The sequence below is a fragment of the Pollicipes pollicipes genome, unplaced genomic scaffold, assembly GCF_011947565.3.
Source record: "Pollicipes pollicipes isolate AB1234 unplaced genomic scaffold, Ppol_2.1 Scaffold_3087;HRSCAF=3621_pilon_pilon_pilon, whole genome shotgun sequence".
NCBI classification, from domain to species: domain Eukaryota; kingdom Metazoa; phylum Arthropoda; class Thecostraca; order Pollicipedomorpha; family Pollicipedidae; genus Pollicipes; species Pollicipes pollicipes.
In genome coordinates, this window is record NW_023596225.1 from 46,768,089 (window position 1) to 46,782,399 (window position 14,311).

General features: G+C 47.4%; 1 protein-coding gene across 1 annotated transcript; it reads right to left on the bottom strand.

Annotated features, from left to right (window-relative positions):
• Positions 1–9,958: 9,958 nt before the first annotated feature.
• On the bottom strand, positions 9,959–10,891 carry LOC119090279 (cuticle protein 16.5-like; the record flags this gene model as incomplete). Its single annotated transcript, XM_037213061.1, has 2 exons — positions 10,886–10,891; positions 9,959–10,399 (listed from the first exon to the last, which is right to left on the bottom strand). Coding segments are annotated over exons 1-2 (447 nt in total), but the record flags the coding sequence as incomplete, so codon positions are not given.
• Between the last annotated feature and the right edge of the window lie 3,420 nt (positions 10,892–14,311).

Consider the following 14,311-nt stretch of genomic DNA (forward strand, 5'->3'; position numbering starts at 1 on the left):
GTGCAAGGGTGCAAATGTCTTTGGTCCTGATTCAGTAAAATGACATCGGCATGAACTGAAGCTAATAACCACAATATTCTTGTAATGAGCATTAAGTAATGACCTCTCGTGGCTGTTGATATCTACAATGGTCATCTTTATCTGATTCTCAGAATTATTGTACATGAAAGGGAGTGTTTCACAGATGTATGGATCTTTAAACTCATATAGCCATGTTGAAGATCATTCGGTGCAGTTCACAGCCTTGTGTTTCTTAAGACATAAACTCTTCCAGTTTTTCAGCTGCTCGCCTGCAAAGGTGTGCAGACCGAGGTGTAATTCTTACGAGCCTTGCAAAGGTGTAATTTCTTACGAGCCTTCACTACTGACGTCATAACCCTGTGACCCAGTTAAACATCGAGAGCCCGTTATTCACATAACGTGACAGCTTTATCACCTGGCGACTTCGTAAACATAGTGTAGTTAATTAGCACGGTTTGGGGTCGCTCCAATTTAGAAGAGAAGAGACGTTCTCATTCCTCAGAATGCGCGGGCCAGATGTGCTTAATGAGACAATGCGCTGATAGCCACCCGTCGACAGCTTCAGCGTGGTGCCTCACATGATACCACTTGTGTTGAAAACGGAAACACTGCTTCCGGAAAATGAAATGTCTTGAATTCATCTACAATTCAAGCGAAAAATCAGAAGCATGTAAAGATGAAATGTTTGTACGTACCTACAATCCCTGACAAGACATTACTCAAAAGTCATTATAAAAAACATTCGTGGTCGTTGCCTTCGGGTTATGCGGATGTCGTTTCTCACAGCTGGGCGAGGAACATTTGAACGGTGGAAAACGTAGGATTACCTACTCAAACACCAAGACTCGGCGAGACCTTTTTATTGTAGTAACGGAGAGCAAACAAATGAAACATTATAACACAAACATGAATAGATTTAGATAGACAATCGCTCTCACCCTGTGGCTAGTATGCTGCAGGTTTGTAGGCAGGGGCGGGAGAGCTGTACGCAGGCTTGTGGGCAGACTTGTAGAGCGGAGCTGCAGGCTTGTAGGCCGGAGCAGGATGGTACTCGGGGTACTGGGCCTCTCCCTCGTAGGTGACCTCAGCGTTGTAGCCGCCGTAGTTATCGGCGACGTACTTGACGGTGGCTGGACACGGCCGTCGGGCAAAGACCAGCGAATAATATCCCTGGGTGTTGTGGCCATCGCTCTCCTCCTTCTTTGGCGAGCTGGTGCCGGTGTAGTGGTCGTTGACAGCAGTAGTCGTAAGCGAACGGCTTGGCCTCCTCCTTGTACTTGGGCTCCGGGTGGTAAGAGGCCGGCTTGTAAGGAGGGGGCCGGGTGGTAGGGAGCCGCAAGCGGAGGACTTGTAGCCCGGAGGTCTCCGGCGCCGGGGGCGGCGCGGCGACAGCCAGCACGGCGGTAATGACGAAACCCTGGAATGCCACAATGGATGTGAGCCCCTGCTATAACAGTTAAGAGGATATTTGAGGGATGAAGCAGCCAATTTAGCAGAGCAGGTTTGCTGTGGATATGTATAACATCGCCATCAAAGCAATGCATGTCACATCGCTAAACCTACAGTGTGCGTGGCTTGAAATAAACTCCAGTAGCCAATAGGGCACCCATATCAACGGTATTATTCCAGCACAGACCTGCATGGTTTGTTCTGATGGCCGGGTGTGCAGTGCAAGTGGTGTCTGCTTCCTGGTGCTTTCGCTTTTATAGGTCGGCCGCTAACCACTGATACACGGTCACGGTCAGATTCCCAGTGAACGGACGCCTCCAACGGTGTCACCGGTTGTGCTGACGAATTCGCACGGAATTCCTGGTACACGCCCATCTTCTAGAAGTAGACCATGATGTGACCCATGAAGTTGTGTATGGACACGCCACTCAATTTCTGCAGGAAGTTGGAAGTTGGCAATGTCTGACATATAACACCAAAATAGTTTCCCCGGTCACCAAATCCCGGAATCCCGGGATCGTTTGTTTGATTGTCTATCGGGATTGTTGATTGAATTGATTGTCTGTCTGTTGAGTCTGAGTTGGAAGATGTACGGCCAAGAACATGCAGCTTACGACGCAGCATGCTCGTATCAATCTCTTTTTAGCCAACTCTGAACCCAGGCGGTCATGCCAACTATTTGAAATCATTTATTTGAGCAATTTAGACTTCCTCTCCATCCTCAGCTGACAGCTGATCTGGCCTCGTCCTAGTCCCCTTTGGCCCCATCACATCGTATCCAATTTGCTACAATTTTGGTCGCGTTTCATCCGCCAGTAACTATAAAGTGGGTTAAGTCCGAAGAGAAACCAGAATATTGGAACATAAATATCGTAATGAAGGAATGAAGCTGAATGCTTGAGATAGCTTATATCATTAGCATGTCCCCCCACTCACATGCGGCATTTCTTAGAAAAGCACAGGAGGAAGCGGAAACTGGCTGACCATCCTCATACATGCATGCGTATTCCTTGTTTCCAAGTATCCTTAAGCTAAATAAACTCTCAACTGGACTGCATCCTTGTCTTTCTTAACACCTTAACCATTCTAGTTTCTGAGCTACACGCCGGCGACGACGTGCACATTATTTTGGAGACTATTTCAGTACGACCCGGGCACGTATGACGTCATGGTGCTTTTTTCTTTCCGTTTATTCTCCACTCCAGAAAAAAACTTCGGGGTGTGGGTCAACTTGTCCTCCAGCCAAATACGTGTGAATGTGTACACCCAAAATGAGCGCGAAATAATACATGCATATGCGATAGCTTAACACGCGCTCGGGTAGAGGTCATTTAACCTTCAAAGGTTTTTCCGGCATGGTTTCCAAGCGGCGTGGGTAACCGACGCCAAATTTGCATTGGTGTAGTAATTGAATAGCAGATTGTTTGGTATCCCAAATTTGACACTCCCATGCACTCCCAACATGGAACTTGTTGGGAGTGCTTGAAACCCCTCTTAATTTGATGGTTCTAGCTCTCCTAGTTTCTGAGATCTTACGGGGCCGAATTGACCCCGCCCACCTGAACAAGTGGTATTCAACCGGCCACCCCGTCGCCTGTCAATGCTTGTAGGTTAATGGCGCATCGGCATTGTAGCATGGCGGGCTTTGTCGGGCTGGATCACTAGCTGGGCGGGGCGGGCCTGCCTGCGGGCTGATATACTGGATAAGGTTGCGTCTCTAGTCTGTATCCTTCCCAGAGGGGGCTGTGCTCCCAACCGTGATCTTCCGGCGACAGAACGTGAACCCAGCTGGGTTCAGCGCGACTCCGGTGGTGTCACACAGGCGTGCAGGTGGGTCCAATGAAAGGGAGAATGTCTGTTTGATATTGGGAGTCGTACAGCAGCGTTTCCTCAGCACATTTGTACATCATCTCATCGCCAGCAGTGACGTCATCTCAGCACCAACAGTGACGTCACTACGCTCGTTGGCACTGCCTGACCGTATAGCGCATGTGAGGTTTATATTTATTCCGTGATCTCATGCCTAAACGGTGACGATGGTGTCCCAAAAGTCCTTTCTCACTCTCTTCTAGTCCGGTGCATTCTCCGCACGCGTTTTCTGTCACCTCAAACAGGAATCGGCTTTGCGCTACGAGTTTCTCGAGCGCATTGGCTGTGCATCGCCGTGACGTGTGTGACGCGCAGAGTCGCGGCCCAGACAACCGAGACGATTGCGGTGAGGCTGAGTGCTGGGAGCGTTGTGTCAGTCTGACGCGTTTCTGCCTGAAACGGTCATGGAGTTATTGCAGTAACGAGCAAAGAGACTGCTCTCCATTCTAATCAGACTGTCGCGTGGCAGAGGAGCTTTAAAAATCGAGCACCTGTTACCCCCCTTTTCCGGGGAATTTCGGCTTGACCTTTGCAACACACAACTTGCTTAGGTAAGAAAATAGTAGCTACATAACTGGAGCGAATCGCTTGTCAGCCTAACAGTGATGACGACTTTTTCTTACAAATGATGAAAAGATGAATTATCGCACCCATCAATCCAGGTACCCGGACACCACGGGAGCGGGCAACAGAGCCCCTCTCCCAAATATATGAAAATTTAGCGTCACCCCTCAATCGGTGATGATCGGAAACAACTGACTAAAATGTCTCTTTCTCCTACGCACCCACGCCCCAACTTAGGAGGACATCCCCTCGGACTGCATCAATATGCCATAAAAAGTTACTTTCCCAACACATCCGCATCAATGAAACTTTCCCACTGGAAAACGTGTGACACCTACAATCAAGACCGCATGGTTCATAGTTCATAAGTTGCTAGTTCAGACCGTAGATCCTTGTATTGAAATACAGCTGGTCGGAAATCGTCACGATACAGCATTTATGCATTTAAATAGGTCATCCTCAGTGGTTGACTAGTATGTCGCAGGCTTGTACGCCGGCGTGGGAGAGCTGTAAGCAGACTTGTAAACGGGCTTGTAGACTGGGGCAAGAAGTTTTGTAGGCAGGGACGGCAGCCCCTGTAGGCCGGGCGGCAGCCTTGCAAGCACGGGTGGCGGCCTTGTAGGCAGGTGCGGAGTGGTACTCGGGGTACTTTGCCTCTCCCTCGTAGGTGACGTCAGCGTTGTAGCCGCCGTAGTCGTCGCCGACATACTTGACGTGCCGGACACGGCCGTCGGGCAGAGCCACCGAGTAATATCCCTGGGTGTTGTGGCCATCGCTCTCCTCCTTCTTCGCGAAGTTGGTGCCGGTGTAGTGGTCGTTGACGGCGTAGGTCGTAGGCGAACGGCTTGGCCTCCTCCCTGTGCTGGGGCTTCGGGTGGTAAGAGGCTGGCTTGCATGAGGGGGCCGGAGCGGGCTTATAGCCCGGCGTCTCCGGTGCCGGGGCGGCGGCGACAACAGCCAGCACGGCGGCAATGACGAGGCCCTGCAATGCAGTGAGATAATAATTGACGGATGAAGGTGCCAGTTTAGCAGAGCTGTTTTGCTACGATATATAGGCATATATATATATATATATATATCAATCTCACTACCCGTGCAATACACAATAGTATCATTCCAGTAGGTACCTGCATGGTGTGTTTTGGCGGCGGACTTTGCCTGTGTGTTTGTGTGTTCAAAGTGTTGATTCTTATTCTTTGGGTTAAAAACAGCGTTGGCATACACAAAGAACTGTAAAAATACCTTGTACACGTCTCTATCAATTGCAAAAGAGAAATATGCATTTTCATGCGCACGTTGCTTTACGTTGCCGACATATATTAAGTTGTTCCGCAAGCCAGACGTTGCGTCTTTTTGTGGCCTGTAACGTGCTAGATCGATTGAAATCGCGAAGTGTTCGCCCTATATGGTTAAGTTAACATACAGAATAAGTTTTTCCTTCAACCAGAATGGAATTAAGAGCAAAACTCGGTTCGGCCTTAAATTATTAGAAATTATACACGCATTTTCCCAATCAGGCAAACCGTCAAATTTTTGACATATATGACATAATACAGTAGATCAGAGCGTTTGTCCACCTTGGATCATATACCTTGAAACGTTGTGAGTATAGGAGTATACATAACGTATTTGTTTTCAAGAAATTCGGTTTGGCCTGCTTTACTTTAAAAGTAGGTGGTTCTTGCAAGCGGACGAACATCAACGAGTAACCCTCTCATACCTTTTGTCCTCTAGTATTACACACTTAAGCCACCCAGCTCCGCTTTGTCCTTGAACTTTGGCCCATATTACAACTTTACAGGGAAATGTCTGAAATATTTGGAACCTTGACCAAAACTCCTTGCAACATATGCAGCATTAATATTTAATCGCCATGACAAAAAATCTGGCGATCTTTAGCCTTAAAGTTGCTTGTTTGACCCCTTGCGGAAACTATTTCACCCACGTAGGTGGTGTCACCAACCCAGACAAGACCATGCAAGTCAGGCATTAAAATGTTGACCTGGTGTCACGTTTATGAGAGACATGTTTGTGTCGAGGATGAGCGTAAAAGATCAACCTGATATGTTGCGACACAGAAATAGATTATCTAACATATTTTAATATACCGGCAGTGACTGGCCTGACGACAGGTCACCTTTTAGGTCTTATTATATTTCTGCTGATTTGTATCTATTCTTTGCTTATTTTGTCTTAGATTTGTCTATCATTATGGTTAATGGCCCATCTGGAAATATCACCATGAAAGCAGATAACCACAAAAACACGTTTGGCCCTGGTTAGGTCATGACCCCCAAAATACTCCGTGACCAAGAAATAGTCGAAAATAGATAAGGTATGGCACGTAACCGGCAGGTGCCGACGGCGGCGGCGCGCGGCCGGTCGGTGCCGACGGCGGCGGGGCCTGGCCGATTGATGCCAACGGTGGCGCGCGGTCGGTGCCAGCAAACCGGCCGCACCAAAGTTAAGCCGAGCGGCAATCGCGATCGAAGCGTCTTGCACAAACGAACAACGTCGCTCTGGATTAAACAACTGGCAATTGTTGATGGCATACAATGACGCGTTGATATGAGATGTGGGGCAAAATATCAGAGACGCTGGAGTGCATGCTTGGATTTTGTGCATTTTGAACAATCGAATGAAGCGCAATAAAGCATGCCTGCTTATTTCGAAATTGCCACCGACCACACTTTATGCTACTTTTAAAGAATGATAGGTCTTAAATAAGACTGCATCATATAAAAATGATCCCAACTAACACAGATATGCACCGCAAGGTAGTTGTACACCGAGATTGGTGCTAGAAAAAAGAGTTAGGATATAAAGTCAAACCTGGTAAAGGCACAATGGCATGCATGTGACTGAATAAAAATTAAGCCAGGTAAGAAGTTAACAGTAATATGTCAATAACAAGAAAATATGTTAGATCACTTCACATCAAACCATGCATGATATATACCACCACAGATCACCATTGAAGCTATGGAGAGTGACAAAATGATGTGGGCAGACATAATGTGGTCCAAATTAAAGACTAAGTTGCACTATTTGCCCCATTTGAGAAAGCTTGTACGTGCTTGTTTTGTACATTGCCAAAACATGAGTTGCAGCTAAATGGGCACAATAGTTTTGTATCACTTTAAATGATATTGCGTCAAAGTTTAAACTTATCAGGCCACTAAGGACCACAATCAAAGAGACAATCATTGCACCGATCAAACCGCAGATGCATCATATCACATCTTGATATTAAATACTGATGGATGCAGCAAAACGATCGAAAACAACACCAATCAATCGCACCATATTCGTTAAAAACTGCTATTTCACAGAGCAAATCACATCCATAGCCTTCATGCTAATGCAGAATTCTACACAATTGGAGTGATGTGCACACCACCAAAATATGACGGTATACCTATCCATCAAATATGTTATAAGAGAAATGGTTCGTTTAGGTGTGCAAGTGTGCTTCAGTTCCAGAATGCGCTCAAGGTCCAGAGTTTGCTCCAATTGTTTTCCATAAGTTGCAACCTTTGATATTCCATAAGTTTAGGAAAACAGACACACCACATTAAAAAGCCATTGTCAGCTTTACTATCTTCTTCTCTCAACTCTTTTCCATGAGTTATGCTGCTGTTCCACAATGTTCATTTATGATGTAATGCAAATTAAAATACAAATACAACTTCAGTGCATAAACAGGTAGACATAATTTACCCTAGGTAGGCTTTCCAAACAAGTGATCATCATCCCCTTCCAATCCGTAGCTAACCAAAATCTCATTTGACATTCCAAACCAACATTGAACTTGATGCATGAGAAGGAAACTTAGCACGTATCTCCGTAGCATATCATGCTACTAAGAACTTTGCTCAAAAAAACAACGAACCATCTCCGTGAGTGTAAGCTTCACCCGAACAGAACATTCAATGTTGGAAAAGCGCCAATTTTTCATTTGTCGCATGGGCGTAGACTTGGGCAGCAAAAGAAGCAGAACTTAATACGTCAATAAAATGGAAAAACTAGCGATTTCCGGCTATTAATAAGGCTCGTCCCGTAACGACAGGTCATTGACATCAAGGGATCCAAGTCAACATTTTATTTTTAGAAACATAGTACCTCGCGTAATTTTTGACGCTTATTCAAGTACAAAACGCAAAGCAGTTTTGTGTGACTTCGGTCGCCATGACCCGCAAAGGGTCCAATAAGTTCAGTGGCCTTAAATGAGCACCAGTGAAATTCTGCTCACTAGAGGTATCTACGTTCTGGTGCACTTTGGACACCAATCTGGATTTTAGCCTTGCGTAACGTTATTTGATCCGAAGGTCATGAGCTAGGAACCTCAGATTTTGTCAAAAGTCAGTTAACTAACAGTCTAAGAAAGCCTTTGAATTTGGTAAAAATAGATGTCTTAGTGTCTGAGATCTTAGAGAATAAAATTGGCCCCACCCACCTAAACAAGTGGTATTCAAACGTTCACCCTGGCGCTTGTTAATGCTCGCAGGTTAATGGCTGTTCAGCATTGTAGCATGGCAACCTTTTTCGAGCTGGATCAATAGATAGGCAGGGCGGGCTGGGCTGCGGGTTGACAAATTGGAGAAACTTCCGTCTATAATCTGCATCTTTCTCAGAGAGGTGGTATCCACAACCTTGACTTTCCGGCGGCAGAACTCAGCTGGGGTCAGCGTGACTCCGTTGGTTTCACACAGGCGTGCAGGTTTTCGAATGAAAGGGAGAAGGCCTGCTTGATATTAAGTCGTACAGCAGCGTTTCGTCGGCATATTTGTACATCATCTCAGCGCCAGCAGTGACGTTATCACGCTTTTCGCAACTCTGCCTGACCTTATGGTACACGTGACGTTTATATTTCTGTCGGTGACCTGATGCTTAAACGGTGCCGATTGGTGCCCTAAAAGTCCTTTCCCACCCTCTTTTAATCCGGTGTATTTTCCGTACGCATTTTCTGTCACTTCAAACAGGAGTCGGCTTTGCACCATGAGTTTGTCGAGCTAACGCGTTGGCTGTGCATCGCCGTGACGTGCGTGACGGGCAGAGTCGCGGCCCAGACAACCCAGACAATTTTTTGTGGTGAGGCTGAGTGCTGAAAGAGTTGTGTCAGTCTCACCAATTTCTGCCTGGAACGGTCATGGATTTATTACAGAGACTAGCAAAGGAATGGCTCTTCATTCTAATGAGGTTGTCGCGTGGCAGAGGAGCTTAAAAAAATCAAGCACCTCTTATCCGTTTGCCAGGGAATTTCGCCATAAGCTTTACCACACACAACTTGCTACAGCGAGAAAAAATTTATAACTGGGTGTGAATCACTGGTCACCCTAACAGTCATGACGATTTTTTCTTACAAACGATGAAAAGATGGATCTCGCACCCACCAAACCAGGTGGCCGGAGACCAGAAGAACGGGAAACAGAGCCCCTCCCCAAATATATGACAATTTAGCGTCGTCCCTCAATCGGTGATGACCAGAAACAACTGACTTTCTCCAATGCACCCACGCGCCAACTTAGCAGGATATCCCCAGGGACTGCATCAATACGTCATAAAATCTTACTTCCCTAACACAGCCGCATCAATGAAACTATCCCACTGGAAAATACATGACACCCACAATCAAGACCACATGGTCCATATTTCATAGGTCGTTAGTTCAGACCGTAGATCCTTGTATTGAAATACCGCAGGTCAGAAACCATCACAACACAGCATTCATGCATTTAAATAGGTCATCCTCAGTGGTTTACCAGTATGACGCAGGCTTGTATGCCGGGGTAGGAGAGCTGTAAGCAGGCTTGTAGACGGACTTGTTGACTGGGGCAGCAGCCTTGTAGGCTGGAGCGGCAGCCTTGTAGACAGGGCCGGCAGCCTTGTAGGCAGGGGCGGCAGCCTTGTAGGCAGGGGCGACAGCCTTGTAGACAGGGCCGGCGGCCCTGTAGGCAGGGCCAGCAGCCTTGTAGGCCGGAGCGGCAGCCTTGTAGGCAGGGCCGGCAGCCTTGTAGGCAGGGCCGGAAGCCCTGTAGGCAGGGCCGGCAGCCTTGTAGGCAGGGCCGGCAGCCCTGTAGGCAGGGCCGGCAGCCTTGTAGGCCGGAGCGGCAGCCTTGTAGGCAGGGCCGGCAGCCTTGTAGGCAGGGCCGGCAGCCTTGTAGGCCGGAGCGGCAGCCTTGTAGGCTGGGCCGGCAGCCCTATAGGCAGGAACGACAGCCTTGTAGGCAGGGGCAGAAGCCTTGTAGGCCGGAGCGGCAGCCCTGTAGGCCGGGGCGGCAGCATTGTGGGCAGGGGCGGCAGCCTTGTAAGCATGGGCAGCGGCCTTGTAGGCAGGGGCGGGATGGTACTCGGGGTACTGGGCCTCTCCCTCGTAGGTGACCTCAGCGTTGTAGCCGCCGTAGTTGTCGGCGACGTACTTGACGTGCTGGACACGGCCGTCGGGCAGAGCCACCGAGTAATACCCCTGGGTGTTATGGCCATCGCTCTCCTCCTTCTTGGCGAAGTTGGTTCCGGTGTAGTGGTCGTTGACGGCGTAGTCGTAAGCGAACGGCTTGGCCTCCTCCTTGTACTGGGGCTCCGGGTGGTAAGAGGCCGGCTTGTAGGAGGTGGCCGGGTGGTAGGAGGCCGGAGAGGGCTTGTAGCCCGGCGTCTCCGGTGCCGGGGCGGCGGCGGCCACAGCCAGCACGGCGGCAATGACGAGACCCTGCAATGCAGTGAAAGGATGATTGACGGATGAAGCAGCCAGTTCAACAGAGCTGTTTTGCTACGATATATGGGTATATAGGTATATATGTATTTGTATATATATATATATATATATATATATATATATATATATATATATCCCATTATCCATTATCCATTAACACCATTATCCGTGCAATGCATGTCACGTCGATAAACCCAGTGCTTTTGGCTTGAAATGAACTCCCTAGTGGCCAACAGGGTATCATATCAATAGTATTCTTACAATACATACCTGCATGGTATGCTCTGATGGCTGGGTGTGCAGTAAAAGTGGTGTCCGCTCCCTTGGTGCTTTCGCTTTTATAGGTCGGCCGCTAACCACTTATCGCCGGTCACGGTCAGAGTTCCAGTGAATGGACGGCCCTAACGGTGTCGCCGGCTGCGCTGTCGAATTCGCACGGAATTCCTGGTATACGCCCACCTCCTAGAAGTAGACCATGATGCGACCCATGAAGTTGCACATGCACATGCCATTACATTTGTGCAGGTGAGTCGGAACATAAATTGCCAAGCACAGAGAGCTTATGACACAGCATGTTCGTATCGATCTTTTTTGGCCACGCCCTGAACCCCAAGATGATCATGCCAACGATTTGGGATCATTTATTGGAGCAATTTATACTTCCCTGTCATCTCCAGCTGATAGCAGTTCTGGTCTTTTCCTTGCCTCGTTTGACCCCATCATATCGCATTCAGTTCGCTACAGTTTTGGCCGTATTTCACCCGAAAGTAATGCCAACGTGGATTAAGTGCGAGGAGAAACCGGAATATGGAAGCAGAAATAGGTACAGGTATGGTATGAAACAGAAATAGGTATGGTATGGAGGTATGGGGCTGAATGTTTGAGATCGCTTTTGTCATGAGGATATCCTCCCGCCCCCCTCCCCTACACACACACACACACACACACACACACACACACATACACACACACCACACACACACACACACACACACACACACACACACACACACACACACACACACCACACACACACACACACACACACACACACACACACACACACACACACACACACACACACACACACACACGGCATTCTTTAGAAATAAATGGGCGGAAACAGACACTGGACGGCCAGGCAGATGCATGCATGCGTATTCGTTGTTTCAAGATATTTTTAAGGTAATAAACTATCAGCAGACTTTTACAGATACGACTCTGTCGTATCGACCCTGTATTGGCTGATAAAAAGCTAGCGTGACGTCACTGGTGCCAAGACTTCAATGCACGTCGTACCGCTGAAGTCCGAACATAATGCTGAGGGGCAAACAGAAACCAGAAATATTCGTGCAGATAGTGAACACGCCGTTAAAGGGATGTGCATGAGACCAGCGAGCCAGTAACGTATAATTTTGTGGCGAATACAATGATGGGCTTACAAACCTAGGCTGTAATCATTTACTATGCATTGTCACGGGAAGTGAATACTCATACACAAGTCCTATCCGAAAAAGGGCGGCAGAAACAACGAGCTACTTCGGGCTCCTACCGTATAAGTTTAGTGGCAGGCGTATGTGATCAGCAGCCGATAGCGTATAAGTTAACGACAACTTTGCTGAAGTGACAGCCTTACGCGGTAAGCATTTACCAATGCACTTCGAGCTCATGCGGGTGCCGACTTGTCGAGTGTGCGAGTCATCTTATGACTGTTAGACTGACAAGCGGTTCGCACCCACTGATAACTATTGTCTTTCCAAAACAAGTTGTGTAAAACTGATGCCGGCATTCACAGGAAAACGGAATCGAGTGCTGAGTTTCTAAAGCATTTCTACCACCCGACAACCGGATAACAATGAAGAGCAATTCCTCTGCTTATTTATGGAGTGACTCCAAGACCGTTCCAGACAGAACGCGTGAGACTGGCACAAATCTCCCAGCACTCAGCCTCACAGCAATTGTCTGGCTTGTCTGGGCCGTGACTGCGTACATCACAGACGTTACGGGGATGCACAGCCAATGAGCTCCAGTCGCTTATAGCGCAAAGCCGACCCCAGTTTGAGTTGACAGAAAACGCGTGCACCGGACTAGATATATACACCGGACTAGAAGAGAGTGGGAAAGGACTTTTGAGGCCCAAGTCGTCACCGTTTAGCCATCAGGTCACCGACAGAAATATAAACCTCACATGTGCCATACGGTCAGGCAGAGTTCCGCTACCGAGCGTGGTGACGTCACTGCTGGCGCTGAGATGATGTACAAATATGCTGACGAAACGCCGCTGTACGACTCCCAATGTCAATCAGACCTTGTCCCCTTCATTCAAACACCTGCACGACTGTGTTAAACCAACGGAGGCATACTGAACCCAGCTGAGTTCAGGTTCTGGCGCCGGGATGTCATTGCTGTGGAATACCACCTCCTCTGGAAAAGACATGGACTAGAGACGCAGCTTTCTCCAAATATCAGTCGGCAGCCCAGCCCACTCCGTGTAGATAGTGATCCAGCCCGAAAAAGCTCGCCATGCTACAATGCCGAACCGCCATTAACCTACAAGGATTAACAAGCGCCCGGGTGACCGGCTGAATACCATTTGCTCAGGTGGGCGGGATCTATTTTGTTCTCTAAGATCTCATTAACTACGAGAGCTGGAAGTATCAAATTCAGTGGGGTTTCTTAGCCGGGGGGTAAACTCACTTTTGACAAAATCTGAGGTTCCCAGCTCATGGCCTTCGGGGCAAATAACGTTACACAAGGTTAAAATCTACATTAGTGTTCAAAAGCCCCAGATCCTAGATGCCTGTTGTCAATAGAATTTCACTGGTGCTCATTTGAGGTCAGTGAACTATCTGACACTTTGCAGGTCATGGCAATCAAAGTCACACAAAACTGCTTTGCGTTTTGTATTTGAAAACGTGTCAAAAATTACGCGAGGTGGTATGTTCCTAAAAACCAAATGTTGACATGAATAACTTTACGTCAGTGACCTGTTGTCAGGGAACGAGCGTCATTGGCAGCCGGACATCCCCATTTCTGCATTTTCTTGACGTATCAAGTTCTGCTTCTTTTGCTGTCCAAGTCTATGGCCATGCAACATATGAAAATTGGAACTTTTCACCATTCAATGCTACGTTGAGGTGAAGTTAACACTCACGCAGACGGTGTTACGTGAGTTAACACTCACGTTAACACTACAAGTTAAACACTCACGCAGACGGTTCCTTGTTCTTCTGAGCATAGTTCTCAGGAGCATGATATGCTAAGGAGATACGTGATGGGTCTTCTTCTCATGCATCAAGTTCAGTGCTAGTTTATCATGTCAAATGAGATTTTGGTTCGTTATGGATGGGAAGGTGATGATGATTACTTGTTTGGAAATCTTATCTAGCCTTCATTATGTCTAATTGTTTCATGCACACAAATTATAAATGTTTTTTATATGCATTATATCATTGTTGAATATTATCAAGCAGCAATGTAACCCATGGAAAAGCGTTGAGAGAAGAAGATAACAAAACTGACAATGACTTTTCTAGTGTGGAGTGTCTGTCTTCTTCAAACTCATGGAATACAATTGGAGCACGTTGGCACTGGAGCATAACAAAAACAACCATTTAAATAAATTAAAACATATTATTTAAAGATAGGTTTTCGACCATATTTTTGTGTTGCGCAATTGTCGTGTACGACTCTGCA